At 49.8% G+C, this 26,713-nt stretch overlaps 3 protein-coding genes across 3 annotated transcripts; all 3 read right to left on the bottom strand.

The window, feature by feature from the left end:
* Window positions 1–6,310: 6,310 nt before the first annotated feature.
* On the bottom strand, window positions 6,311–8,940 carry LOC112901441 (uncharacterized membrane protein At4g09580). The gene is made up of 4 exons (XM_025970363.1): window positions 8,593–8,940; window positions 7,327–7,597; window positions 6,991–7,161; window positions 6,311–6,866 (listed from the first exon to the last, which is right to left on the bottom strand). Exons 1-4 carry the CDS (start codon window positions 8,751–8,753, stop codon window positions 6,705–6,707), a joined length of 765 nt encoding a protein of 254 aa, XP_025826148.1. The 5' UTR covers window positions 8,754–8,940; the 3' UTR covers window positions 6,311–6,704.
* Window positions 8,941–12,307: 3,367 nt separating this feature from the next.
* Window positions 12,308–17,270, bottom strand: LOC112901652 (transducin beta-like protein 3). The gene is made up of 14 exons (XM_025970611.1): window positions 16,929–17,270; window positions 16,368–16,550; window positions 16,037–16,186; window positions 15,443–15,648; window positions 15,072–15,357; window positions 14,802–14,936; window positions 14,551–14,669; window positions 14,307–14,463; window positions 13,962–14,208; window positions 13,804–13,880; window positions 13,596–13,715; window positions 13,229–13,359; window positions 12,979–13,153; window positions 12,308–12,874 (listed from the first exon to the last, which is right to left on the bottom strand). Exons 1-14 carry the CDS (start codon window positions 17,268–17,270, stop codon window positions 12,551–12,553), a joined length of 2,652 nt encoding a protein of 883 aa, XP_025826396.1. The 3' UTR covers window positions 12,308–12,550.
* A 6,093-nt stretch (window positions 17,271–23,363) lies between these two features.
* Window positions 23,364–24,675, bottom strand: LOC112901089 (transcription factor MYB41-like). The gene is made up of 2 exons (XM_025969919.1): window positions 24,404–24,675; window positions 23,364–24,238 (listed from the first exon to the last, which is right to left on the bottom strand). The coding sequence occupies exons 1-2, from the start codon at window positions 24,673–24,675 to the stop codon at window positions 23,557–23,559; spliced, it is 954 nt and encodes a 317-aa protein (XP_025825704.1). The 3' UTR covers window positions 23,364–23,556.
* Between the last annotated feature and the right edge of the window lie 2,038 nt (window positions 24,676–26,713).

Raw genomic sequence — 26,713 nt, forward strand, 5'->3', positions numbered from 1 at the left:
GTTGGGCTCATCTACAAATCAGCCCCTAAGTTTACAAGTAAGCCCCTCATTTGGATCGCGATTATTGGTCGCGATCCGACATTTTGCAGATAGCCCCTACTTATCTGAAATTTGGATCGCGATCAATAACCGCGATCCGGTTTTTTTCAGATAAGACCCTATTCTGGTTACGAGTTTTACAGAATAGCCCTCGATTAGCGGGGCGGCTCTTCGGTCCCCAGCGGCAGCTGCCGTCACCGGCTTCGCATGTTCGGACGATCTCGCCAAAATCGAGCACTGGCAGCGCGTCGCCACTAACATAGCCGTCCGCGGCGCTGCCGCCCTGTCCAGCCCGCATCCCCGGAGTCACGCAGAGGAGCGGAGCAGCACGAGCTCTGCTGGGGCATGTCTTCGTCTTCTCCACGATCTCCAGCCGAAAACGCCAGCGGCGGCGCGGTGCGAACGGGATGGCGGAAGATTGTCCAGTGGGCTCCAAAGCGTTCGTGCTCCCGCCGCAATTCAAACAGGAGCAGTATTGCGTCATGCTGGCGGCGGACGTCGGACGTGGCGCTGGCGGCGCAGCGGGTGGCGGACGCAGGCAGCAGCAACCGGGGGCCTTTACTTCCCTTCGTGATGGCACCGGCTATCGGGTGGGTGTACAACATCCTGCAGCTGGCCATCGGGTGGGTGCTCTACAACATCGGGTGGTGACCTCAGGCCTGGACGGGAACTGAAATACCGACCGGGTGGACGGTATTCCATTTACCGTCCACACTGGAGGCCTGTACGGGGTGCCGCGGGACTCCTCGCCAGTGCGCTCGCCCAGTTCGACGCTGCCGTTGCGCCCTCCTCACCGGCGGCGACACCGCCATGTGAATGCGCTGCTTATTCATCGTTTTTCTTTCCTGCAAACTTGGATCACCATGTCGGCGACGCGGGCAAGAGGCCATCTTCTCTGCCGGCACCAGCGGCGTGGCGTTGTATGAAACATGGCTACCCCCGCCTTCTCCTCCCCGCCGCGCGCTTCATGTTCGCCGCTGCGGCCTGCTGGGACTCAGCGAACGGCCTTGAGCCCTTGACTATGGTGACCGCGTCCGTGGCCGACACCACCACCGGCACGGACTCACGGTGAACCACCGCATTACCTGCAAGCGTTTCACCGAGACAATTTTTTGTAAATGTGGGCATAGTGGTCGATGGACAGTTTAGTGATAGTATCTAGGAGCTGCAAGCTCGTCGATTTCACTTTTGTTAATGTCTTTGTGGATCAGGCAAGTTGCTGGCCTGATGCCTAGAACTGTGCAAGCATAAACTCGGTTGCATTGTAAAACCTAAACCTGAGCTGACACATGTTCAAAACAGAAACTCAGCTGACTGACTCTGTGCTATTGCTATCAGTTCACATACAAATTGGCCGCGTCAGACTTGACAATACTCTCAACATGAAGCCATCATTTGCAGTCAAGGAATCTGGCCCCTTCAGGGTTCAGTCTTTCAGAAATCATATAAGCTCTGCAGAGAGTCCACAAAGCCATCAAGCTGCAAGAACATGACGCGATCTAGCGAGCAACCTTGGCAGTTGGCACAAGGAAAGAACCTCTGAAAGAAATGCAGAAATCACGCCGCTGTGAGCTGAAGTTTGGCACGAATCTCTTTCCAAGCAGAAGAAAACTAAAGGAGGAGAACAGCTTCAGACGTTGCTGGAGCTTGAAGCTGAGCAGCTCTCTTCAGGACCAGCAAGGCCTTTGTCTCTGTCTGAATAACTGCACACGCAACACTGTAACTGCGGGTGAATAGAGTGGCGTTCGTGTATACTAATGAAGGACGGTAGAACGCGTAAGAATGGCATGCGTGCCCTGCGTTTCGACCTTCATTCTTGAAAAAATGAAGTAAAGCTCTTTCTCCTCCCCCCCCCCCCCCCCCCCCCCCCCTTTTCGTTTTTTGACGAGAACATCTTCGTCTCCAACAGCTCCATGGCGGTTGACTGGTTGGTGCAGCGAACACCGACCCGACCTGAATGGTGTCAGCGCGGCATCCAGATTCGCAGCTACAGTCGTTGCTGACGAGGCGTGCACTGCGGGCCCGGACGGAATCCCTCGTCGGCGGCGACGGCGATGAGCGAGCAGCGGAGGAGCAGCTTGGCCACGGGCTCGCTGCTGTGCTGAATGATCCTGGGCTATGGGCCTCCGCAAACAAAAAAACCGGAGTCCAGTAATTGGACCTCCAGTTGGCCCAGAAGCCTCTCGTACGCGAGGTCTTCAGATTAAATCGTTGGCCGTTCATTTTGGGTTTGACGGTTCAGATGTACTAAGGCCTGGACGGTAATTGAAATACCGTCCACCCCTGGCCTGGATGCCGCTGCCCGCTGGACTCCTCGCCGCCGCGCTCGCCCAGTTCGACGCCGTCGTCGCGCTGACGCTCGCCTCGCCGGTGGCAAACTGGCAACACCGTCATGTAGAAGCGCAACTTACGCTGCATCTTGAATCACCTTCTCGGCGGCGCGGCGCCACCATCTCCGCGTCGGACCGGACCCTCCACTTCCCGCGTCGCGCGCGCACAGCAGGCGGCCAGCCGTCGCTACCCTCGCGTCGCGGGCTCGCGGCCACCTTCTCTGCCGGCACCAATGGCGAGGGGTTGATTGAAATGTTACCTAACCAGCTACCATCGCATTCTCATCGCCGCCGCGACCTGCAGGGCCTCCGCGAACGGCCTTGAGCCCTTGACTATGTTAGAATTATAGCAATTTCATCGTATAAATAAGTGATAATGTGTGAATAAGATATATGCATGCGTTTATGTTATTCTTACTAATTACTAATAAGCGTGTCAACATTAACTCTCTGTTTTAATGCTCTTTACAGATAAACGTCCTTCTCATCTCAGCACATCCCGTCGCACCGCACGTCCGGCCTCGCCACGGCTCGGCGAGGCGAGCGCGCGCGCGTGTGGTTCACCGTCCTCCTCTTACCGGCTTCACAAGTGGTGTACACGAAGTCCAACTTTTTAAATCGGTTGAGATCCTCCTCAATTCCCGGTACGGAATTAAACCATTGATTCCCTAGCATTTAATAGTGGGTTTTAAATTCTTTTAATGCATTGATTAGAATGAATGGGCCAGGCTCGTAACTCCAACAGACTAGAGACTGGGGTGGCCGCGTCCGTGGCCGACACCTGCTCCCTGCCCAAGCACCGGCACGGGCAGACTGTGAGCCATAGCATTACCTGCAAGCGTTTCAGCGAGCCAACTTTTGTTAATACGTACGAGCATGCAAAATATGAGCATATAGCGGTCGATGGCGACTTTGTTAATTTAACTTTTGTGAGTGTTACAGTACCCGTGACTAGGAGCTGCGACAATGTCAATTTAACTTTTGTTCAAGTCTTTGTGAATCAGCCAAGTTGGTGATCTGGTACCTAGTTAAGTTCAAGCATAAACTCGGTTCTAAAACCTGAGCTAACTGCTATTGCTATCATTTCACACGTACAAACTTGCCACTTCAGAATTGAGAATACTCTGAACATGAAGCATTGCAGTCTGGGAATTTGGCATTTCGGAGTTCAGTATTTGTCAGAGTCTGCAAAGATGTCAAGCTGCAAGAACATGCCAAATACCATGATCTGGCTAGGCACCTTGCCACGCAGAAAGAACCTCCGAACCCGCAAAAATGAAAGAATGATAGAAAGAACCTCTGAAAGAGATGGAACGAACCACGAGCACACAGTTGCCGCCCGAAGTAGCCGGCACGGTCTGAATAACTTTTGCTTCCAAGTTGCTTCATCAGTCTCTGAAGTTTTCTGTGTCTAGATATCAGATCGTGCTACTTGTGACGAGAATGCTGCTTGTAACGTCAATCGTCGTATGGGGCGACTGCAAGCAATGCAAGAACCTGAGGTGTTGAGAGTACATTACTGGTGTGCATATGCCGATCGACTGCCGACACAAGGCAGAAGGCAAGAACATCCGGAGCAATTGCGTACGTAGACTAATCCATCCGATATATAGGGAAACTGTTGGGAAGCACGGAGGGGGCTCCTACGTGGCCTTGGAAGCTTGGTGGCTTTGAGGCCCACCACCGGCTCCTCCTTCCTCCTCCACCCCCCCCCCACCCCAACCCCCCCTCGTGGCTCGTCCTCCGCCCTAGGCAGCGGCTACCTCGCCGCCTCATCCTCCGCCCCGGTCGGCGGCTACCTCGCCGCCGCACCGTCAGCCGCCGGCCTTCAACTCCGACCTTCCTTTTGCCTCCGCCGCCGGCCACCGTCCATTGGGGGTCCAGCCCCAACCGGCCGGCGGCGCTCCCGCGCCACCGTCTTGTCTCCGCCGCCGGCCGGACCGCCACCGTCCCAACCTTCCCCTCTACAGCCACCGGCCATGGAAGCCTCCATCCCCGGCAACCCAAAATCCTAACCCTAACCGCCGCCTTGACCACCACCCCGACCGGCGGCGACCTCGCCGCCGGCCGCTCCCCAACCTCCCATCCCTCGCTGGCGGCCGCTTCCCCCACCACCCACCTCCCATCCCTCACTGGCACGGCGTGCGAGCGGTGGCGCCGCCAGTCCGGGCGAGCGGAGGGCGAAGAGATCGTGCGGCCCACATGGGCAACAATTTTCCTTTGCAATGTGGCACTGTCTTGACATTTTTCTGAACCGGTGCACTCGATCGGGGAAAGGGCATAATTGCCGAGCCAATCTTCATTCAGAGTTCAGACGGACGGGAATGGAGTGCTACCGAGGCTGCCACATTGACCGAGGCTGCTTCTTGCTCTTGCACATCATAGACCGTTCCATGGGCTGCAAATAAATGGAGTGCTTATAGATGGGCGGTTAATGCTTATTACCAAGCCTTTCCGGTTCTGATCAGAACATAAACGATCAGCAACGTTCTTACTCTTGCTTCATTTTATTTAAGGAAAAAAAAAGTTGCCGCGCGTTAAGGCAAAGCATCGAACACATTAAGCGCACGGACAGCCAAACCAAATCACTATTGGGCTGCCCAGCTATCTATTGGGCTTGCGCCAGGCCGGCCAACTAACCCAGACCAACTAGCACCGTTCATCTTCTTGGTTGGTTCCTTCGCTCGCTCGACGCCCATACGCCGCCGCACGTTGCAACCATCAGAGCTGGGGAGGGGAGTCTCTGCACAACCGGTAGCTAGACAGCCGCCCACCATACTGCAGAGAGAGCTCCGCCTCTGCCGGCGGCGACGCCGGAGTGCCGCTGTGCCGGACGCCATGGCCGCCGGTGCCAGATGTTTTTCAGAACAGCCCCTCACAGTTGCAAATACCTCCCTGATTTGGATCGCGATTAATAATCACGATCGGAATATTTGCAAATTGACCTCAGGATTTACATATAACCCCTATTTTGATTGCGATTATGGATGGCGATCCGATTATTTGCATATTGACCCTTATATTTTGCAAATACCCCCTTGTTTTGGTATATCTTCTTGGACGCCGCAACGCCGTGCTCGTGGTCCGGGAGCGCCGCCTCTGGCGTCAGTTACGCTCGCCCTGCCTGCCGGAGATGGTGCAAAACTCGTGCTACCCGGACGTGCACTACTCCCGACGCCGTTGGGCAAGGAGGACCCCGTCATCGCGGTGCGGCGTACGTTCACCAGCGTCGATTGGACCGGCAGCGTCGGGGAACACCTCGCGCACGTACACCGCGGCGGAGGTACCGCCCCGGCTCGTCGCCGAGCTCCTCACCTCCAACTACGGCCGCCCGGACAAGTTCGCGCGCAAGTTAGCGCCGGACAACCTCAGGCCCGCTCCTGGCCATCGCCGACACCGTCTTCTTCAGGGACTGATGGAAGCGCTGCTCTGTTTCCTGGCTGGCTGGCTGGCTGCTCTGCACGACCGAGGTATGATCTGAGCCTGAGCTACCTATCCTCTCTGAACTGCAACCTTCAGAGCTGCTTAAATTTCAGTACTTCTTGATCTTGCTCGTGAACCTTTGCGTAACTGCGAACGTAGAGTACTGAATTCGCAGTTTCTAGTAGAATGCTAAAAAGTAAATGAAGTGAATTTTGTAGTTTAGTTCCACTCCCCAAACTGAATGAAGGTGTGGTAAATCGTTGTAGTTGTCGAAAAATGCTTGGTTTTGTCAGCATAGCGATTTTGTTTTGCTGCTGTTAATTTGACACTGCAAATTATTACACAGTTGCCAGAGCACCAAGCTCTGCTGTTTCTTACCGACAGGGAAGGCATCACTTGCCAATGCACCCCACTTCATACAAACATTTACACCCCAGTCACCAGTCAGTAGACCACAGGCAATCAGGCACAGAAGGGAAACCCGAAAGGGAGCGAGACATTCACAGGAACACAACAGCTGGACAGAGCAACACCTTTGAACCACTGAATATGGATTGAATGAATCTGGTCAATATATACACAAGATTGAACTACAAAGCTTGTCCCATCTGAACAGAGCAACACTGCTCGTTTACACATCGGAGCAGCTTGTCTAACGGGCATTCTGCTTTCCAGGTTCATTCATTCTGATGTGGTGAATGGCCACCATGTAATGATTCTGATGGTGGCAACACAGGTACCTCTGTAAGCGGGTGATGGCCAAGCTTCGGGCTGAGGTCCCGCCAAGCTGCGCAGCCATGCGAACCATCTATCATCTGGCCACTAGGGCCTGTCGATCCGAACTAATGGAGCCACTACTTGCTGGATGCTGATATATACAGGTGAGGTGGACACTGTGTGATGCTTTGGTGATCATGAAGCGCCTACTGCCATTTCCAATGGTTTTTCTTGCGCCTCATCCTTGCCCAACAGTGCAGGCGTGACTGAAACAACACCAATCAGGAATAGCAGCGCTATTGACTGGGTATCATAAAGGTCACTCAGCGAAGTTAACTCTCCAAGAGCAATTCCAGCCTGAATGCATGACAGTAGGGGAAAAAGGAGCAGAATTGGTATTAGCACCACAAACACACACAAAAAAAACCCACAATGCAGGGCAACAGGCAGACAAGCATCGAATCTTCAGATAAAAACTTACCCTCACAGTCACGTAAGCAGCTGGGATGAGACCAATGAGAGTTCCCAGTAGGAATGTATGATAGGGGACATCTACTATAGGTGAAGCTAAGTTGATGAAGGTATTTGGCAATGTTGGGGTGACCCTGAGGAAAAGTATGTAATTCAATAGCTTCTCTCGTCTTTTAGCAACCTGAAATGAAAGATAATTTACTTCTCAGTAAAGAACACCAGAGTCTGAGGATCTTAAACCAAATAGCCTAAATGATACACAGAGCTATTCAGAATAAATATTTAAGTATAGTAGAACAATGATGAGGGTGAGACCTACAGCAAATAATGTTGCCTCTGAGATTACCTGCTTCTGGAAGAAACTGAGCTTATCTGGCCACAGTGAGAACACCAGTGGCTTCCCAATCATCTTCGAGAGGAAATAGCACGAAGAAGCACCAGCAGTGGCAGCAAAGACCACCAGGGCCACGCCCCGGAGTTGCCCAAATAGAGCACCAGCAAGCAGTGACATGAATATTGTCCCTGGGATCATGAAGGTCTGCATGAAGATGTAGACAGCGCAATAACCTACCAACACCTGTAGGGTGTAGTCACTAGTATAGTTCTCAAGATGGCCACTGCAAAGAAACCAACTGATGGTTAGAAAACGAAGGGCGTTTCCATTTCAGTAGTAGCATTTACTATGCAGTATGCAGACATCTGAACTTGCAATTCAGCAATTAAAAAACAAAGGACATTTCCATTTCAGTAGTTGCAAGGGACAAGAAGGCAATGTGCATATCATTAATATGAGAAACAAATAGCTGACGTGTCCAGACAGATCAGATCCTTGTGCGATTATCCCATACATAGCTCAAGGCACATGGAACACGATAAGACCAAGTCCAAAGCATTCAGCAATTGTAGCTGGAACGAAAGTGACATGGTAATTAAAGTGGCATGATTACGTTACCTTTTCAAAAAGTTAATCCAGAGAAATGCAGATTTGAATTGCACAATCAGGTTACAATTCAAGTTGATCGGTTGCCAGATCTAAAATCGTTCGACTAACAGCACAAACATTAAGCAGTATTCGTAGATTGCACACCTTATTATTGAGAAATCCAATCTTCCTAATTCGAAGGAAAGTTTATATTGGTCTAGAACACAAACAAGTCATCCGTTTGCAGGTCCAAATTAATGAAATCAGCAGCGCGAGTCGCGACTTCACCAGATCCATGCTATACTTCTTACGTATTAAACTGGAAATGAGAATGCCCACCAAACTAACGTTGAGATCCATTCCAAATCACGAGAAACCCACTAACTAATTCCTTACAAACTACCACCAACCAAATGCTCCATTCCCGCAAAAGGTTGATCCACCAGGGCAGATTTGCCTTAAAAGATGAAATGGAAATAGAACTGTCCGATCTTTTAAAAAAAAATAGAATTGTGTCTTACAAACTAATAGGCCAGAGACAATTTGAGTGCACAGATCAACTAATGACCATAGGAAACCTTGAATGGAATTCCCCCAGGAAAAAGATGGAAGCTTTCGTGAACAAAACTGACAGGACACCTACCGGAACAAGAAATGAAGAGCGTGTGGGTCGGGGCACGAGAAACGTACGTGAGGATTTGGAGTTCCTCGAGGTTGCGCGGCAACTTGAGGAAGCTGTAGTCGGAGTCCGGCATGGAAAGGTAGACTCCGACGAGCCCGGCGGCGAAGGCGGCGGCGACCCCGGCGCCGAGCGCGGCCTCCCACACCGGGAACCTCTCCTCCCTCCCCATCCCTTCCTCCTCCACTTTCCCCTTCCAAAAAACCGGGGAAACCGGGGCGAGGAGGACAGAGACAAGGGACGGAATTCGAGAGGAGGAGGAAGAAGAAGAAGAAGAAGAGAGCTTTCCCTGGCTCCCCCTCTCTCCTCCCTTCCCACTTCCCTTTCTTTCTCCTCTCCTCCCTCCCTCCTCCGGTTGCTTTTCTTGGCGGAGTTTTAATACCGGAAACGAGGGAGGAGAGGGATGGGGGAGCTGGAATAGAATATTCTCTCTCTTGTTTTTCGAATAATTATTCTCTCTTGTTTATTTAGCCCTTTCCCGAACAAATTTCTGCTGCCCATCTCGTGTTGCTTGCTTGGCGTTGGCGTGAAGATAAACAAAACATGCTTTTGGTCAGGTTTTGTTGGGTCTGTAGCATTTAGGGGACTCCGGATTCCGGCCAATTTGATACGGTTGCTTGCTCAGGCTTATCCTGCTTGCGTAATTTTAGCAAAACACCAGCTGGTTCATATTCTTTTTTCAAAAAAAAACCTTTGTATCGTGTGCTTTTCAGAAGGTGCTGTTTGTTTTCGTAAAAACATGACAGAAATGTTGTCGATGTGGACATCGCCTGTCGAAAACAGCAAGCACGCCAGTTTCGCTCCACGTTTTTAATCTGCTGGATCGAACAGAAGTGGACTGCTGGATCCTGGAGACTGAGTATAGCCTCCGCCAAATTTTGACATGGAGCTGGGCTCCCATTTATAATAATAAAATGCCCATTTGTCTCCCTGGTTTGGGCTCTGGCTGTGGTATCTGGGCGTCTTTAGCCGAGGCTTGACGCGTCGTGGTGAGGAAGCAAGGTGCCCGCTGCCTCGTTTCCAATTCATCGTCGACCCCGACCTCGACTGGGACCGCCGGGCCGAGAGGTCGGCCACGCCGCGCCGCGCCGTTGTGGCCGCCGCTTGGGCAGCGGGCACGCGACCATGTGGCCCCTCTCCTCGCGTGCTAGGACGACTTGTTGCAACCTCCGGCAATGAGTGAACGAATTATTTTGGGGAAATGGCCAGCGGCTAGTTCAGCACGAAGACCACACCACATGGAGCTACGACGAGTGCGAATAAACGCGACCTCCTCCGGCTGTCTCGTCGCCGTTTGACCCGCCGGCAGGCCGGCCGCGGCGCCACCCCACCCCCCCCAACCCACCTCATGGCGCACCACCACCACGCTAACCGCTAACTGCCGCTGCCATGTTCAGTCGTAGAGAACTAGTACTCAGAGATCCTCTCCCCTTTGTGCATGTGCCGCACGATCGCCGTGGATGTGGCGCGTGCTGCGGCGTGGAGCGCTTGCGGATTTCGGACAAAATATGCGTTTGTTTTCATGCGCTTGTCAGTGCCTAGGATCCAGCTTGAAGAGGGGATCGGAGGTGGTTGCAGTTGCAACTCTTCTGCAACGGTAACAGTCTGAACAGATCTCGCCATGACAGATCTAGCCATCTTTTATTTTCAAAGAAAAAAAAATCCAGCCATCAGGGTTTGCAGAGTCAGCAGTGACTCGGAACGAGGTTTTCTTTTTTGAAATTCGGAACGAGGTCATACGAGGACGCGCTGGGCCTACACGGGGCCCGGGCATGCCAACCTGCACGGAAAAGGGCTCATCATCAGCCATTGCAAAATTTCAATGCAGTGGAAAAAAGCCTAGGCAGATCGCCGGTTTTGCAGTTAACACCGTTCGGTGGAGATCCAGAACGGATGGACATGTTTTGCTTTTGCGGGTAATTAGTACAGCTTTTGCATGCCTTTACAGGCTTAAATTACCGAACGCTACAGTGTCAGGCACGTGGTTCCGGGTCAGAATCACCGTGGTCAAACTGATCCCACGCGCCTTTTCTAACAGGTCCGAGCTGTGTGATTAGCGGCGCCAATAAGATAACCACGCAGTGGACGCGCTTAACCATCGGGGACGGGGAGGCTGTCAAAGCAAAAGCTGTCACGCTCGTTTTATTTACTGTGGCAGCAGCTGCCCCCTTTTTTTTGAAACAAAAATCAGCTGGCCCTTTTTGCGCGTCCAAAATGCAAGAAACGTGAATTCCGTTGTGTATCAGCAGAGGCACGATCAAAAGGGTCCGAGTTTTCTACCGATATGGTTTGCAGGGCACAGTGAGTGTACGTGCAGGCCATCATAAAATTCGACATCAAGACGTCCGTTTCATCTAGAACACGGCGCGCTGCTCATCCGTAAACGAGGAGGACCGTGCTCCACAGACCACCCTGTGCTAGCGACCAGCGAGTGGCGACTGGTCGCACGGGCGACACGTTTTACTACCGCCGCTGGACAGAGACCGAGGGGGGAATTTTGTAGAGCGTTTCAGTCAGGGTCAGAGGCCTGAATGCCTGATGCCTCCTCTTTGCGTGGCCGTGGACGGTGGACCAGCCACGGATCTCAACAGTGAGCGGCGAACCTTTTTTTTTGCCGCCCTCACATGGTGGACCAAACTTGTTGGCCGCTGGAATTCACCCACCGGCCACTGCCGGGATGAGGCTCCTCGGGCTGCAGTTTGCCTGTTTACGACGAGGCAAGGCGCTGCTTTCAGAGTTTGAGAGCAGGTGGTTTTCTGTAAAGGCTCGCACTTTGTGTTCTTCATCGATCTTACACACGCAGGGAGTTATCAGAAACCATGCGAAGGTGTTGCCTCATGGGTGCGTGCTGTCGTGGATCGGGGACACTTGAGTTTTGTCGAGTGGGACGTGCTTGGGTTGGATTGCTTCGGGGGAAAAGTATCCATGCGAGGTTGGTGAGCTTGGGTTATTGAGCAGGGGACCATGGATTTGGTGCATGGCATCTAAACATCATATCCTCCTCCCAGCCCCAGCTGATGTTGATCGCTCACAGGAATCGTTTTCTTGTAATGCCACGTATATTCGAACAACAGGATTATCCCTGCCCCTGGAGGCTGAAGCGACAAAATTACTTCCTGCCTTGTAACGTCTGAAGATGAACTGTTTATACCGTGGAAAGCGTAGGGATGGTAACGGATCGTAGATCGTAACTCTAGTACTCTCTTCACAATCCAACTTCACAATCCAAGATGGACCTTATATATTTAACTCAAAATTAAATAAGATTAGAGCATGACCCTTTTAAAACCTACCCTTAGACGGGCGCTTAGATTATCTACACTAAAATTTAGACGCTCCACCGCAGGGCAAACCACAGCGCTGCATATTCTATTGCACAGCCGCACTCGATACAGATACGCTTCAGCTGCAAAAGAATCCGATGTAAAATTAAAAAAAATACCAGCGGCACTAATTAAACTACCATCATAGCAGAGTCCTCTGCTGAGAAATCAGTATGTTTAGGGCAACCAGAAACACGGATGATCCACCTCAAAAGCCCCAACATTAGGCCCAACCATAGAAAAAAGCTTGTGCCAAGCGACAAGGGAGGAAATTATGTAATGCCTCGCCGACATCCAGATCACAGATCCAACAATTACAAGTGGAGTTATGGCTGGGGGTGGTACTGCGTCCGTATCACACCACACATGGGAAACAATCACAAAGGGGAACGAACACGGAACGTATGATAGCCGCAGCAATCAAGGACTGTATACCTTTTGAAATCTCATCTGGAGTTTAGCTGTAATAAGTTAAATAGAAAAATTGGAACAGATAGCCGTGCGTACCTTAAGCACCGGGGTCTTCTGAACTCATCAAAGAATGCATTTACATCAGAAGCGATTCGTGTTGCTGGGCAATGTCAGTTACAATTACAACAGCTACAAAATTGGCGGTGCGCATAAGCGATTTTCTTAGCTTAGATATTCAGGCCTCAACTGAAACACCCTTTGAAGTAACCTTCACCTTCTTCTCCTTGCCCTTTTTGCCTGATTTGCCCAGTTTTCTCTTCTTGCTCGACTTCTCTGTTACAGGCGAAGCAGGCCAAGCCTCTGCGGTTTCATCGTTCTCCACTGATGAACCATTCATGTCATCTTTGGTTGTGCCCGCATCCACATCTGGATCTACCACGGACATTCGCATCAATGTATAGTCCAACAGAAATGTGCTTCGCACTAGTCTATCAACTCTGCTGAAATGCCTCTGCGAATATGGAATAAGGCCCTCAAGGAGCTCGCTGATGCCCTTTATCTGCAGAGGAAAATAAAAGAGATCTCATGAGAAGAAGCAACAGTTTGTCTACTATGGACACACTCTTAAACACCTCTTACGAAGAGCGGTGTGGGAATTATTACCTCCAGGATATCGGTGGGAGGCAAACACCTCAATACCCGAAAAAGCACAAACTGTGCAACATGACAGAACTTGGGCTTTGTATTCCATTCACGGATGTACTCAAGAAGCAAACGAAGGCCATCCTTTGGAAGTCCAAGAAGAGCCTTTTCTATTGGATCCTCCGAATCAGCTCTCCTGCACACCCAAGGATATATAAAGGCTTATTAAAAATTCATAGCTGCTGACCAAATTCCATTCAAGAATCAGTACCTGGCAAGCTGTGAGAATAACTCTAGAAGCCTGTGTGGCCTTCTAAGCTCAAATGCAAGTTGTATTGCTTTTGTATAGTCAGAATCTGACACTGCATTTTCCAATTCCTGTCCTCTTAAGACTTCTTCCTCCTGCAACAAAGGTGAGTTTGAATGAGAGGTTGTAAATGCCTGACATATGCCTATATAGATCCTAAGAGCCATCAAGCAGAGGCAGAGAAAAATATATCCAAGGTCACATCTCTATGCAAGCACCAAGTATCAGGTATTTATTTCACTGATTTTCTTCCAGTAATATATTACAAACAAAAAAAAGCAAGCATTTTGCTTGCAATGCTGAAAGTACTATAGCATAAGGTTTCACTTGCCTTTTTACGGAAATCTTCTTGCTTATCTTCCATGGTGCAATCATACCAAAGGTTTAGAATTGCATCGGTTCCACCAGTAGCAAGCATTTCAGTTTTTCTGCCAACAGCCAATGCCCAAACCTGAGAAACAAATAATAGTTAGTTTGCGATTCCCTCCATAATTCATACAGAAAAGACTCTTCCATGATGCATGCCAATGATATCATACCTTCCCATCATGCTTATCATAAGTAGCAATGCATTCATTTGTTTTGATTGTCCATAGCTTCACTAGACCATCACTTCCTAAATTTAGGAACATCACAAGAATGTCAACAAAGCTCACCCAAAGGTGATAACTTAGATGAATGTCTTATATCTTATTACCGCAAGAAATAACTTGAGTTCCACGTGAAAGGAAAGAAGCTCGCAAGACACTTGATGTATGACCCTCAAATGTCTTCAAGCATGAGCCATCTGCAACTGACCATATTTTGATTGTTCTATCACCAGACGATGTCATGACACATTGCTCAACAGGAGAAAACTCAACCGACCAGATTCCTCTTTTGTGCCCCTTAAGGACAACAGAGGATACCAGGTTAGGGAGTTTCCATATGCAAGCAGTTCGGTCCTACAAAATAAATGTGATAATATAAAATGACAATTCAATGATGTAAAGCAAATAAAATGATATTTAACCTCTAAAAACGTAGCATGCTACAATGATACCTCAGAGCCACTGCAAACAAGGCCATCATTAGGTGAAACAGCCAGAGAATTAATATCTTTATCATGTGCAGCTACAACAGCCTTAGCTCTAAGAGGAACTTCACCATCAACATCACCAAGCGTATCATCCCAGGTCCATATCTTGATGGTTCGATCACTGATAAAAAGATAGTATTATTTTTAGAATAACAATTTTGGCATCACTTTAGGCAAACAAATATCCCAGAGAAACTGAACAACAAACCTGCTGCCACTAACAAAAAAGTTCTTCGATTTCTTTGAGAATGCAACAGAACCAACAGCTCCCAGATGGCCTTTACCAGTACCAATACAGCTTCTCCTTTCAGCATCCCATAACCTCACCTGTGAAATAAAAAGGTCACACTCAAAGACATGAAAAAGCACTCGCCGGTACTGAGGATTATCACAAGAAAACACATGCCGAAAATTAATGGCAAGTAAAAAACATCTTCAGGACACGACAAAACAACTTACAGTATTGTCCTTGCTCCCAGTTACAATAAGCGTCTTCCCAGAAGAAGAGACACAGGTGTCAATGCAAACAACAATTTCTGTGTGGCCAGCCAACACATAAGAACATGACATCGATGCAACATCATAAACACGGACCTGCATATGGAGGTAAACAGCTTAAGAAATTTCAAATGTATATAAACACAGACCTGCATATGGAGGTAACAGCTTAAAATTTTCAGCCACATTAGGCAACAAGATCTCTGCAGAGACTATTTATGAATAGCTCACCTGCTCCAAGTTGGTAGCTACAGCAAGATATTGTTCCTCATCTCCGACAAACTTCAAGTCAAGAATCTCATCATTATAACCTACTAGACGTCTATATAGGGACAGTTGGAAGGTCCCTTCATCAGTTTTTTGGGGACAATAGAACAAAAACTGCTGATCAGCAGTCACACATAGCAACCCTTGATCATTTGGCAACATAACAGCAGATGTAAAACCCCTTCTGGTTTCCTCATTCTCTGAGTTAACAGTTACATCAGATGATTGCTGCTCGAATATGCAATGACCACTGTAAAGGACCAGAAATCAATTGAATGCATGTAGCGCAGAAATATGCAAAGAACTAAAGAGATAGTAAATGCAAACTAATGTACCTCTCCAAGCACCAGATGCGCACAACCCCACGTTCACCTACTGTAAGAAAATAACCATCCGTTTTCCCCTTCATATTTGCCAGATCTATGCCCAAACAAGCCAGTACCTCACTTCCTGATCCAATGAAGGAAACAGCTTCTATCATTTCATACGTTGGTATTGTCTTCTTCAAGCTGTACTTACGAACATCCCACACAGTAACGACCTGCAGATGTTCCATACATTAAAAAATTGCGAGTATATTTCTCAAAAAATGCCAGTAGCTCCAGTACATCAGTATTGAAATTCAAGCCAAAAAGGGTAATCTAGGCAAATGATAAACACAAAGTACTATTTTTTTGCGCACACAGGTGCAAATAGAAATTGGAGGAAAAGCTTCTCATATGATAATTCCAATCGATTTCTACTGTTTTTAGCACCCAAATTGCTATCTATCTAATTCTAAAAAATACATAGGAGCTATGGAGCCTGAGGATACATGGATATATACTAGTAGCCTGGTACAAATTAATTTTAACTTGAAAACTTTGGTTTGATAGCAGCATGCCAGTCTCTAGAATACATTACGAGACATGGGACCATTACAATCATACCTTATCCCTCCCAGCACTGAGCAATGTTTGTCCATCATCAGACAATGTCAATGAAGTGACTGTAGAAAAATGCTCTTTCAGCACAGCAACACATTTTTTGGTTTCAAGGTTCCATACTCTCACGGTGCCATCTTCGCTTCCTGAAAACAACTGGAGATCCAACACAAAGAGTTTATCTTGCGCTCATCAAAAGGAATACACAAATGAATGGATGGGGATAAAACCAGTACAGTTTCAGTAAAATAATAAGTGATTTAAACTAACAAGCTCAGAAGATATTTTGGGTGACCCAATTCAAATGAAAAGCAGGATATCTCAAAATTATCCTCACCAGAAGGCGCTTTGGATCTTTGTGGAACATAATGGTCGTCACAACACCTGTATGACCTCTTAAGAAATGTGTGCAAAATCCACCATCCACATCCCATACACAAACCTTCTTGTCTGCTCCAGCAGTTGCAAGCAACCCACCAGAAGCATGGCATGCCATGGCCATAATAGGACCATCATGTCCCTGAACAGCATTAGGAAAATACATGAGTTTACTTCACATGCTACAATGAGGAATCGCAGTATACTAACATAATGAAAAGTTTTAGTTGTAAAAGATCTATTGGGACACGATGATTCAGTTGATACATTCTGACACTCACACAGGAATACAAGCTTCCAAGCTAGCTGCAACTACATTTGTGCAGTCTTTCAATCTAGTAGACCAATCCCAGAACTCAGAGAGATTCGTTATGTCGTGAATACTTTACTAGCTAGATACAGGAACAGTGTCTAACGATTATTCACTTAGAATTGTTTTCCTACGGTCGAAGTCACTGATCCGTGGACAACATTCTGAACTAATGAAGCACCGCGAAACACACGAAAAATCAAAACTCACCTTCCAGCTGCGTATGCAAGTGCCGGTCGCGAGGTCCCAGACCCTGATAAGCCTGCTGTGCCCCGCGGCAAAAAGGAGGCGGGAGTCCGGGGACAGGGTCAGCGCGGTGATGGCCTCCGAGTCGCACTCAACGGGCTCGCCTATCGCGGAGGCGTCCGCTGCGGACACCACGCGCACCTCCCCGCCGCATGCGCACGCGAGGAACGGCTCGGCCTCGGCCTCGCCCTCGCCCTCGCCCTCGCCGGCTGGGGGGCGCCCGACCGCGAACGGCCCGCCCGTGTAGAACTGCTGCAGCGAGCGGTCGCAGCGGTAGTTCTTCTTAAGCGCCTGCGTCGACGCCATAGCTAGTTTCTCCCGCGGCAACGGCGGCGGGTCGTCGGAGCTAGGGTTTTGCGGTGGCGGCGGCGCGAGAGGTGGAGGGAGGAGAGGGTTTTAGGACTTGCGCGAGTCAAGTGGCGGGCGTGGGGAAAGAGAAGGCACAAGGGCGGTCGCCGACGCGTGGGTCCCGTTGGCAGTGGAACAACTTGGCCCGTACGCTCCGTCTGGACAGGGGGCCGCGACGAACGGTTGGGACACAGTGGGCTGCATGGCGTGATGGGCCGCTTGGCTGCTGGTATGGATGAGTTTAGCCTGTGTTTGGTTTGCTGTGTGGGGGCTGGGCTGCCAGTTCTCTTTCCTACTTCGATGGGCCATTGTTGTCCTACACTCTGACGGCCTTGAAGATCTATTGGGCCCTGCCGCCCGGCACGGCGACTGTGGCGGGCTCTCTGAGTGAAGACCGAGAATTTTTTTAAAAAAAGGGATAAAAAAAATTAAAATTCGAAAAAGGGGTGGCCGTTCGGAAAATTTAGAGAAATGGGTGCCTCCCGCCCGCTGAACGGGCGGGACGCGTGGGGCCCGGGACATCCCGCCCACCCAGAGGGCGGGATGTCACCCGAGGGCCTCTTCGCAAATAAATTATTTGCGAAGAGGTCCCTGGGAGGGCATCCCGCCCAACCAAAGGGCGGGATGTCCCGGGCCCCACGCGTCCCGCCCGTTCAGCGGGCGGGAGGCATCCCGCCCTTTGGTCGGGCGGGAGGTCCCCCCCACCGGCTATTTAAGCCCCAACCTGCCCCAAAAATGCCATTTTATCCAGCAAAAATCAGAAAAAAGAGAAAGAGAGAAGAGGAAGAGAGAAGAGGAAGCGGCGAAGCCCTGTCCACGCGTCGATTTTAAGGTATATTCTCGTTCTAGCCATATAAGTACTTGAAAATAACTATAATTTAGGAAATATTTGTTAGAGTAGTTATGTTTTGAATAGTTTTAGTATTTTCATTTGTTTTTAGTATAATTTATAATCTGAATAGTTTAGAATCTGTAAAATATAATCTGAGAGTCGCTGAAATTTAGGATCGTCGTTCGTTGTGTATTAATATGTAGTATAACTAGTTTATTAATGATTGACAGATATGTCTTCCGAGAAGGGTATTTTCAGTATATATTACGGAGAAGGAAATGTGATTTATGGGCCGAATGGGGTAGATTTAAGTGAATTCAACTGTGCGGTCAGAGGAATTACCAGACCGCACGAGAGGACATTTGAATCCCTATGCAACTGGTTAATGAGGGGACTAAGGATTAATCAGGAGACACACACTGTGAGTGTTCAATGCGTCATAAATCGTACCACTCACGCTTTGATCTGGGAGCTTATGCCACTTGCAAGCAACGAGGACTGGCTAACTTATCTGCAAAATGCAAGTCATTGGCAGTGGCCACTGGTACTCCTTGTCAGTGTGCACCAAAACCCTCCTTTGATAAACATTGAAGCTGGTCCGGGGGATGAAAATATTGATGAAGAAGTCGAGGAGGCAAACATTGAGGTAGGTGGCACCGCACCACCTCAATGCGTGGCTGATGAGGGGGAGAACATACCCTTTATTGTTGAACAGCTGCAAGACGAAGAACGTGAATTGGATGAAGCAATGAATGCCGATTCGTCTGATGATGACGATGATGTGCCTCAAGATTGGGTAAGCAGCGACTTCAGTCATCTTGTCGTAGATGACGGATGTAGCTGGCCTTCGGATTGCAGGGAGAATGAAATTATCCAGGGTGCAAGGTACCACTCAATTGAAGAGGTGAAGGAAGCTGTTAAGTGCTGGTCTCTCTCTTATGCGAGAGTTTAAGACAGTCGAGTGCAAATCTCGTAAGTACGATGAGTCAGAGCTCCGTCCGAGGATACAACGCTGCAGTGCATGTAATCAGATTGGACACACGTATAAACGTTGTCCAACCAATGATGCTGGCCCCAGTTGTGCTGAAGCTGGCCCTACAGGTGATGCTACAGATGGAAGACCTCCGGTTGCATCAAGAAGTGGGAGACGTCGCCGATCGAGTGCTAGTACGTCATCAGGCATCATTTAGTTGTAATTTTATTTAAACGTTGTTTGCTCATATGTAATATTTGCTGCGTTGAGATTCTATCAGACCTAGATACGTATTTGTAATATTTGCCGCATTGACTGAAGACACAATATTTGGATTCATGTATTTGTAATATTTGTAATGTTCATTATCATATTATTTTATTTTAAATGGCTTCATGTATTGTACTATCGTAATATTTAGATTCTACGTTGCAAACGTTATCGTTTAACTATCTTCGTACGAGTTTTCGATACCGTAATCTTCTTTGGAAAATTGAATTAAAATTTTATGTGCATACATAAGAGTATGGCGAATGAATCTTATATTTGAAAAAATTCTGAATTTCAAATAGTTTCTGAAACAAATAATCTAAGAAAAAATATAACAAAAATGGACCAGGAGCATAAGATTATAGGTTTTAGAACTTTATAGGTTTTAGAACTTTGACTATATATTAGATATTAAATAATATCACATTAGAGAATAACAATAGATTTTAATTAGAAAAGGGTTATAATTAGGTTTAGTTAACATTTCAAATTTGAAAAATTCAAGACAAAAGAAGTTAAATTTACATCAAATTTGAGTTTGAAACTTTGCACAAAGGTACCTAGAGTTTATAGAATAGTCATACCAAACTTCATAAACAACAAAGCATGAAATCCTAAAGTTATGCATAAACTTTCCTTAATCTTAGTTTTAAAATAGGAGTAAAAGTATTTTGTTTCAAACTAAACTCCATTAACAAAAGTTATAGAGTTTGAAATCTACTTTCTAACAAAACTAGTTTTGCTATTTTTGGATTTTTCTGTGAATTGTTACGAATTTTGGAAGGCAGAAAACACATACACATGAAATAACAGTGCACCGGGAGGCATCCCGCCCAGTTGCCGGGCGGGAGGCATCCCGCCCAGTGGCCGGGCGGGAGGCCTGCCAGGGACCACTTCGCGAATAAAAAAAGTTTTTTTATTCGCGAAGAGGTCCCTGGAAATTTTTTTTGAGCATCCCGCCCTATGGTTGGGCGGGATGCCTCTTTCCGCCCTCCCAGCGGGCGGGAGGCACCCATTTCCCTAAATTTCTCCAACTGGCACCCCTTTTTCGAATTTTGTTTTTTTTTTATCCCTTTTTTAAAAAAACTCCGAAGACCGAGGCAGAGTTGTTGAGAAATGGAGGCAAAAAGGGTTCTCCGTTCTGAAAGAGAGGCATGAGCATAAGAAACACACGCCAAACACCTGACCTCACAGCTCCACCGAGTGCTCAACATGCCGTTTAGTTTCGTCTCAGACGACCATGGCTCCAACTTTACGTGGTAGATCTAACCTCCATCTCACTTTACTACATGGCCGATCGATCAATCTACTCAAAAGTTAACTTCGATCCTCAATGATCTTCGCCGATCATCATTCCGAAACCGACGCGCCAGCCTGAGAGCGAGCCTGCCTCCGAATTCCAGGCCGTGACGCGCGACGACGGCGGCGTGGCGGGCAGGGGGTCAGCGACGCCGTGTCGCCGTCCCTGTCCCCCACTTAACTAACCGCGCGAGATCTCACCACGACCGGGAAAAGCATGCCGCCGGGCTCCGGACGAGACGACGATCCACCTGTTTCCACGGAAACCACGTCCGGCCGGCGTCTCCGACTATCGCCGTCGATCGCGTGCTCTACCTTGAAAAACCTCCGGTCCCGACACCTTTCCCCCCGGCAGTTAGCGGTTGTCAGATTCCGCAGGTTAGAAATCAAAAGGCACGTCCACGAGCAGAGTTGAAAGTCGCCGGGCGCGACGCATTTCGTCCCGCTCAACAGGGACGCCCGCACTTGTTAAACATTCCCCCGGCTAACCCAAGTTAACGCCACCAGCTTCGCGCGCGGTAGTGGTTCGGTTTGCACGTCGGCGTCGATCGGCGGCTTAGGTAAACGCGGCTTGACATTACATCTCAGCTCGCCGGCGAGCCCCGCGCGCCACGAATTGAACCGGCGTGTTTGCCAGCGGCGCCCGGCCGGCGTCAGCGCGGCGACGGCGAGAGCCATCCGTACGTGACCTCGCCTTTGCGTTAACGACCCAGCAGCGGCAGTCAAATCCGGGTTCCGTATTGTATACGCGGCACAACGAGCGTATCAACCGGTTACTGCTTGTTGGTTAGCTTGTCGTGGAAGGATCTTCGCCCGCCGCTCGCGTTCACAACCATTTATCGCTCATGGAATCAGCATGGCCCTCGCGAGTAATTAACCGCGTCAGCAGCAGGGATTAAAAATTTTCACCGGTGAGCTCAGTGGATTAGTCTCGTCGAGAGGCGTCGCCGTCGCGCTATCATTGGTGAAACCGTGTACTCCACGAACGTGTACACGTACTGTATTGTATATATACGGACTAGTACGTGACACTACGTACGTACGGATGCAGAGTTTTCTTCATCACGGAGACAGCGGCGCAGATAAAAACATCTCCTTGGACGAACTATGACTCAACTTATTTTTTGGTGGCATATATATAGATATATAATTAACACGCGTCTTACACGCTCACGTGAATCTATTCATTTCATTGACCTGCAGTATTTGAAGCAGAGATCATAATATGACTTGCTTTTGGAGCGACCATTCACACCGCCAGCGATTATTCAGGCGAAACAGCTTCAACAGTTGGACCCCGTTTCCTCTCTGGAACCCCAACAAGAAACAACCAAAGGATAGCGTAGCTCTCTAGCTTGCAGCCACGAGCAAAAGGTCAAGCGAGTTCGTTTTACCTTCTGCATAGAAAATGCTTCTCGCGTCGTCATCCTCTGAAACGGCACGAGACTCTGAAAGTCTAAAATCAGAATGACTCAATGATCAGTTGATCTCTCACATCGCCCACGCCCTTTCATTCGGACAGTCAATGGCTTCAAACCTCGGGCAACCCTTTTACTGACCTAACCGCTAACCAATGATGGCCCTTTTGCTGCTAATGCGGGGATCAGGACGCCAAGTCATGGGGTGAGGTCACGGCGGCCTTTCTGTGTTAACGTTGCGTGGTGTGTGCCAAGTCTCAGGTTGTGATCGATGCCGTTAATTACATGCTCAGAGATAGATCATAGGTGCTTGCGGTCCGCAGGGCTTCCATCTCTAGAAGGCCGTCGCCCTCGATGCTTCCTCGCCCTCGCAAAGCAACTTCCTACTCCAACTAATCCAATATCTATGTATGAGAAACAGGCCATGGATAACGTAGCAATAATATCATCATCAGTGATACGAGGTTAATTTACAGCAAGTGGATTTTCAGCAAAAGAAATTTGGTAAACATTTCGCATGGTTTTTGTGCCAGCTGATTGAATAAGTTACGCTAGTGTCACATACGAACGTTGCGGTGCAGTTATTATGTAACGATAATCACTCTGTTCGATTTTAATGATAAAATATATCTTTTTAGCGACGCATAAACAGAATAATGGAAAATTGGTAGATATTATACCTCTAACCTCTTTACTTGACTTTGAAATATAGAATTGCTGATGATATTCTTCTAAGCATTTTTAGGAAGATAAACTTTGCGGAGTAAAATTCAGTTGAGTTGCCGTACTAGCTTTTGACTAACCCAAATGACAACGGTCCTTCGCTGGCTAGCGCTTATTAGCACATGTACTACTAGCTAGTCAATGTGTTTAGCATGTACAAATGATAAGGACCAAAGCTGATCCCTTCAGCTGTTCAGCAATAGTGCGTTGACTACTGTACCCTACAACTACAAGAAATGAAGGTCCCCACAAACATGGAGAGGAACAGATGGTTTTCTCATTTCATAATGGAAATAAAAAAGGAGTTCCTCCAAAAACATTTTCTATCATGTGAGCATATGTTTGATCTCTAGCTGCCATCAGACTTTAATCATCGCACTCTCGTGCTGATTGGTATTTTTCCCTCGAGCAATGGATGGTGTTTGTATGAAATATAACGGTGCTTTAGTGACCTGTCAACTGTGTAACGAGATCAAAATGATTAACCCGGCAAATAAGCTCCAACTTCTTTGACCAAAACCGAATCTATCTCAAGATTAACTGAATAAGAATTCATTACAAGCATATCACTCATCACTGATGATGAGCTCTCAAATAGGAGTATATGCTACAGGGGGATCACTGATAGATAGATAGACCCAATGATAAAACGAAGCTAACTTTTAGGATAATTACAAACTTTTGTACAACACGGCACCGCCAGTACGTCTGGTTCACGCATGAGAACTTTCATAGTGGCAAGTGGTTGCTCTCTGCTAGCAAATCCTTCCAGAAATGTTCGTCCTCTAGAGAGCACATGCTCGGCACCTGATCAATGGCCTCCGACAGAAGATCGGAAAAACCCTGCACCGGCCGCCGGTCAGCTGCAGCTGCCACTTCCTGCGGAAATGGCGATGCAGGCACCAATGCCGCAGCCGGCGCCGGAGCCGAAGCGTTCGGTTGCCGCACCACGTCCTGCTCTGCAAAACTTGCGAGATTGCTGAGATAATCGTCAGCCGGCCGGTAGTTCGCCGCGTGAGCCAAGAGGTTCATCTGCTGGTCCTGGAAGTTTGGGACGATGCTGCTCGCGTTAAGCAAGGGCGGCATGGCATTATCTACAGCTGGGCTGAAGCTGGCCATGAGACCGGCGGAGGCGGCGCCTCCGTTGACGGCCTGCAGCAGGAGCTGCAGCGCCTGCGCCTGCATCAGAACGCTGTTCAGGCCCCCGAGGCTCGCCGCCGCCGAGAGGAGCGCCTCAGGGAGGCCGGGGGCGGCGGCGAGGGCGCCGCCGAGGACGTCGTCGGGGGGCAGCCGCTGGTGCGTGACGGGGTCGACGCCCATGCGCAGGAGCTTCTTCCGGATGTGCGTGTTCCAGTAGTTCTTGATCTCGTTGTCCGTCCGGCCGTCCAGGTGCGTCGCGATCGTCGACCACCTAACGCAAAGACAAACAGCGTGCGTGTTAGCCTAATGGACTCGATCGTCGTATCTCGGGAGAAGATTTGCATGCACGCCAACTGCTTCAAAAGCAGGTGGCGGCGATGCATGCACGGTGACGGCGACGGGTGGTAACCGGCGAGCAGCTAGTAACTGGCCGTACTTGTTGCCGAGCTCGGCGTGGAGGGCGATGATGAGGCGCTCCTCGTCGGCGGTGAAGTTGCCGCGCTTGATGTCGGGGCGGAGGTAGTTGGTCCACCGGAGGCGGCAGCTCTTCCCGCAGCGGTTCAGGCCGGCGGCCTTGGGCAGGTTGCGCCAGCTGCCGACGTGACCGCCGTGGCGCTGGATGTGCTCCACCAGCGCCCGGTCCTCCTCCTCCGTCCACGGGCCTTTCTTCACGCCGGCGTCGTGGCAGCAGCACGGGGACCTCCCCATCGCCCTGTTGCGTTGGATCGATGCGCGCGCACCCGCTCGATCGATCTGCTGCTTACTAGGAGGCAGACTGCTTCGACGCTGCGCTGGCGAGCTTGGATTGCCGGCCGGCGGGATGCAGTACGGAGAAGGTATGCGATCCTGGCCCGGAGGAGGTACGGTATTTATAGAGAGGGTTAGCTTGTGATGGATGGTTCGTGCATGGCAACACCTAGAGAGGTCGTGACGGGAATTGTTTTTATTTACCTGTCGTTGTTGCTTCGTCTGTGGATCCTACGAAGTCAAAGAGAGTAGTTAATCGAGATCTCACCACGTAAGATTGATATATTCGAGCATGCTGTGGTTCACACTTGGCCTGTACGGTTGTACTTGTACATGCCTCAAGGCTGGCAACACACAGGCTACTTGGGGTTAGCGTATGGAACAGCGAAGCAGGCATACCTTTTCTTAATATCATATACTATGTATTTTAGAGCTAGCTTTCACATTAATCCTAATATAAGACGTGCTCGTTTCTTTTTTTGCAAATTATCAAAACATAGGTATGTTAATATATCTCAATAATGATTCTTTCCTTTCAACACTTGTATAAGTTGTATCCATTCACAAATCTTGCACGCACAAACTTTGCGAATTAGCATCGCTCCCCTAGACTCGGGGGGCAACCCGCGCCGCCGCCCTCCCTCCAACCCCAGGCCACCGCCGGCGACTATCCGAGCGGTGGCGGCGGCCCGCGGCCGAGCCAAAGCTAGCTCAGCTCGCTTCCCTTTCCCCGTTCCCTCGCTTCTCCCTTCCCCGAGTCCCCAAACCTTGACTAACTTGACGACGTTCGCCGCCGGCCGCTGGGACTGGCTCCGGGCTCGCCCTCGATGGATCCGACCTCGCCCTCACCAGATCTGACCGCTCCCGGTGGGGAGGCGCCGCCCTCCCACCCCTGGGCGGCAGAGGGCCACCCTGCCTCCGGTACTCCTCCACACGTGCCTCCGGCTCGGCTTGCCGGGTGCCACCGCCGCTCGCGCCCTAGGCCGCCTGCGTTCTCGCTTGGGCCCCCTAGCAGGCATTCCTTGGGCGGCACCCCCTCTCCCTCGGGTTGCCGAGGGGTTGGTGCCTCGGCTCCAATGTCAGCCACCAGCCACCGGCCTCCGGTCTCTTGCCCTATGCCTCGGCTAGGTTGCCAGCCGACGGCCTCTGGCCTCGGTTCGGTGACTTGGCTTGGGTGCGGGCTGGCGCTGCTTTAGCTAGGGGTCCGGCCGCCGGCCTCCGGCTTGGGTGCCGGTCTCTGGTCGCCCCTCCTCTGCTGGCATCTAGCTCCTTGGTGCCGTTCTTTGGCAGGATGCTTGCTGCCAACCTCCCCTACGTTGCTGTGGCGCTTTTCGGCTCCGTGGCGGCGCTCTGGTGGTGTCCGGCGGTTCCTCAGCTCCGGGGAGGGAACGGGGTGATGGTGAAAGCCTAGGTCTGCTTGCGGACCAATGACGATGATGTTTTCGGGCGCCGTTTGACTTCTTGAAGGCGTCACTTTTTTCCCCTCTCCCCTCCTCTCCGGTGAGCTTCCGGGTGAAAGCCTTGGCCTTTTTGTCGGACGATGATGGCGCCTGTGGCGTCGCTCTCTCCCTGGAGACGTCATCTTGGAAGCTCTGCTGCTGGTGGTGGTCGTCGTTTGCTTGCCTTTGCTCGTTTATCTACATCATCTGGGTTGCAATGGTCGTCGTTTGGCGGATGCTTTGCCGCCCTTCTGTTCGCTGCCGCCATTTTGTTTTGGCGGATGCTTTGCCGCCGCCGTCGTGTTGCTGATCGGGCGGATACTTTTGTCGCCCTCGTCGTGTTGCTGATTGGGCGAATGATTTGCCGCCTTGGTGGGTTGGGTGGATGCTTTGCCACCTTAGTTGTGTTGTCGACCTTTGCACCCTTGGCGTTGTAGTATCTTTTAGCAGGTTCAGCTGTGGTCGCATCTAGATTTGTGGGTTTGTCTATGTCTTCTCCGATTTTCTTGTTATTTTTTGTTTGTTGTACGGGTCGCCTACCACTTGCTTGGTGGTGCTCT

Source organism: Panicum hallii, chromosome 7, assembly GCF_002211085.1.
Source record: "Panicum hallii strain FIL2 chromosome 7, PHallii_v3.1, whole genome shotgun sequence".
In the NCBI taxonomy this organism is placed as follows: Eukaryota; Viridiplantae; Streptophyta; class Magnoliopsida; order Poales; family Poaceae; genus Panicum; species Panicum hallii.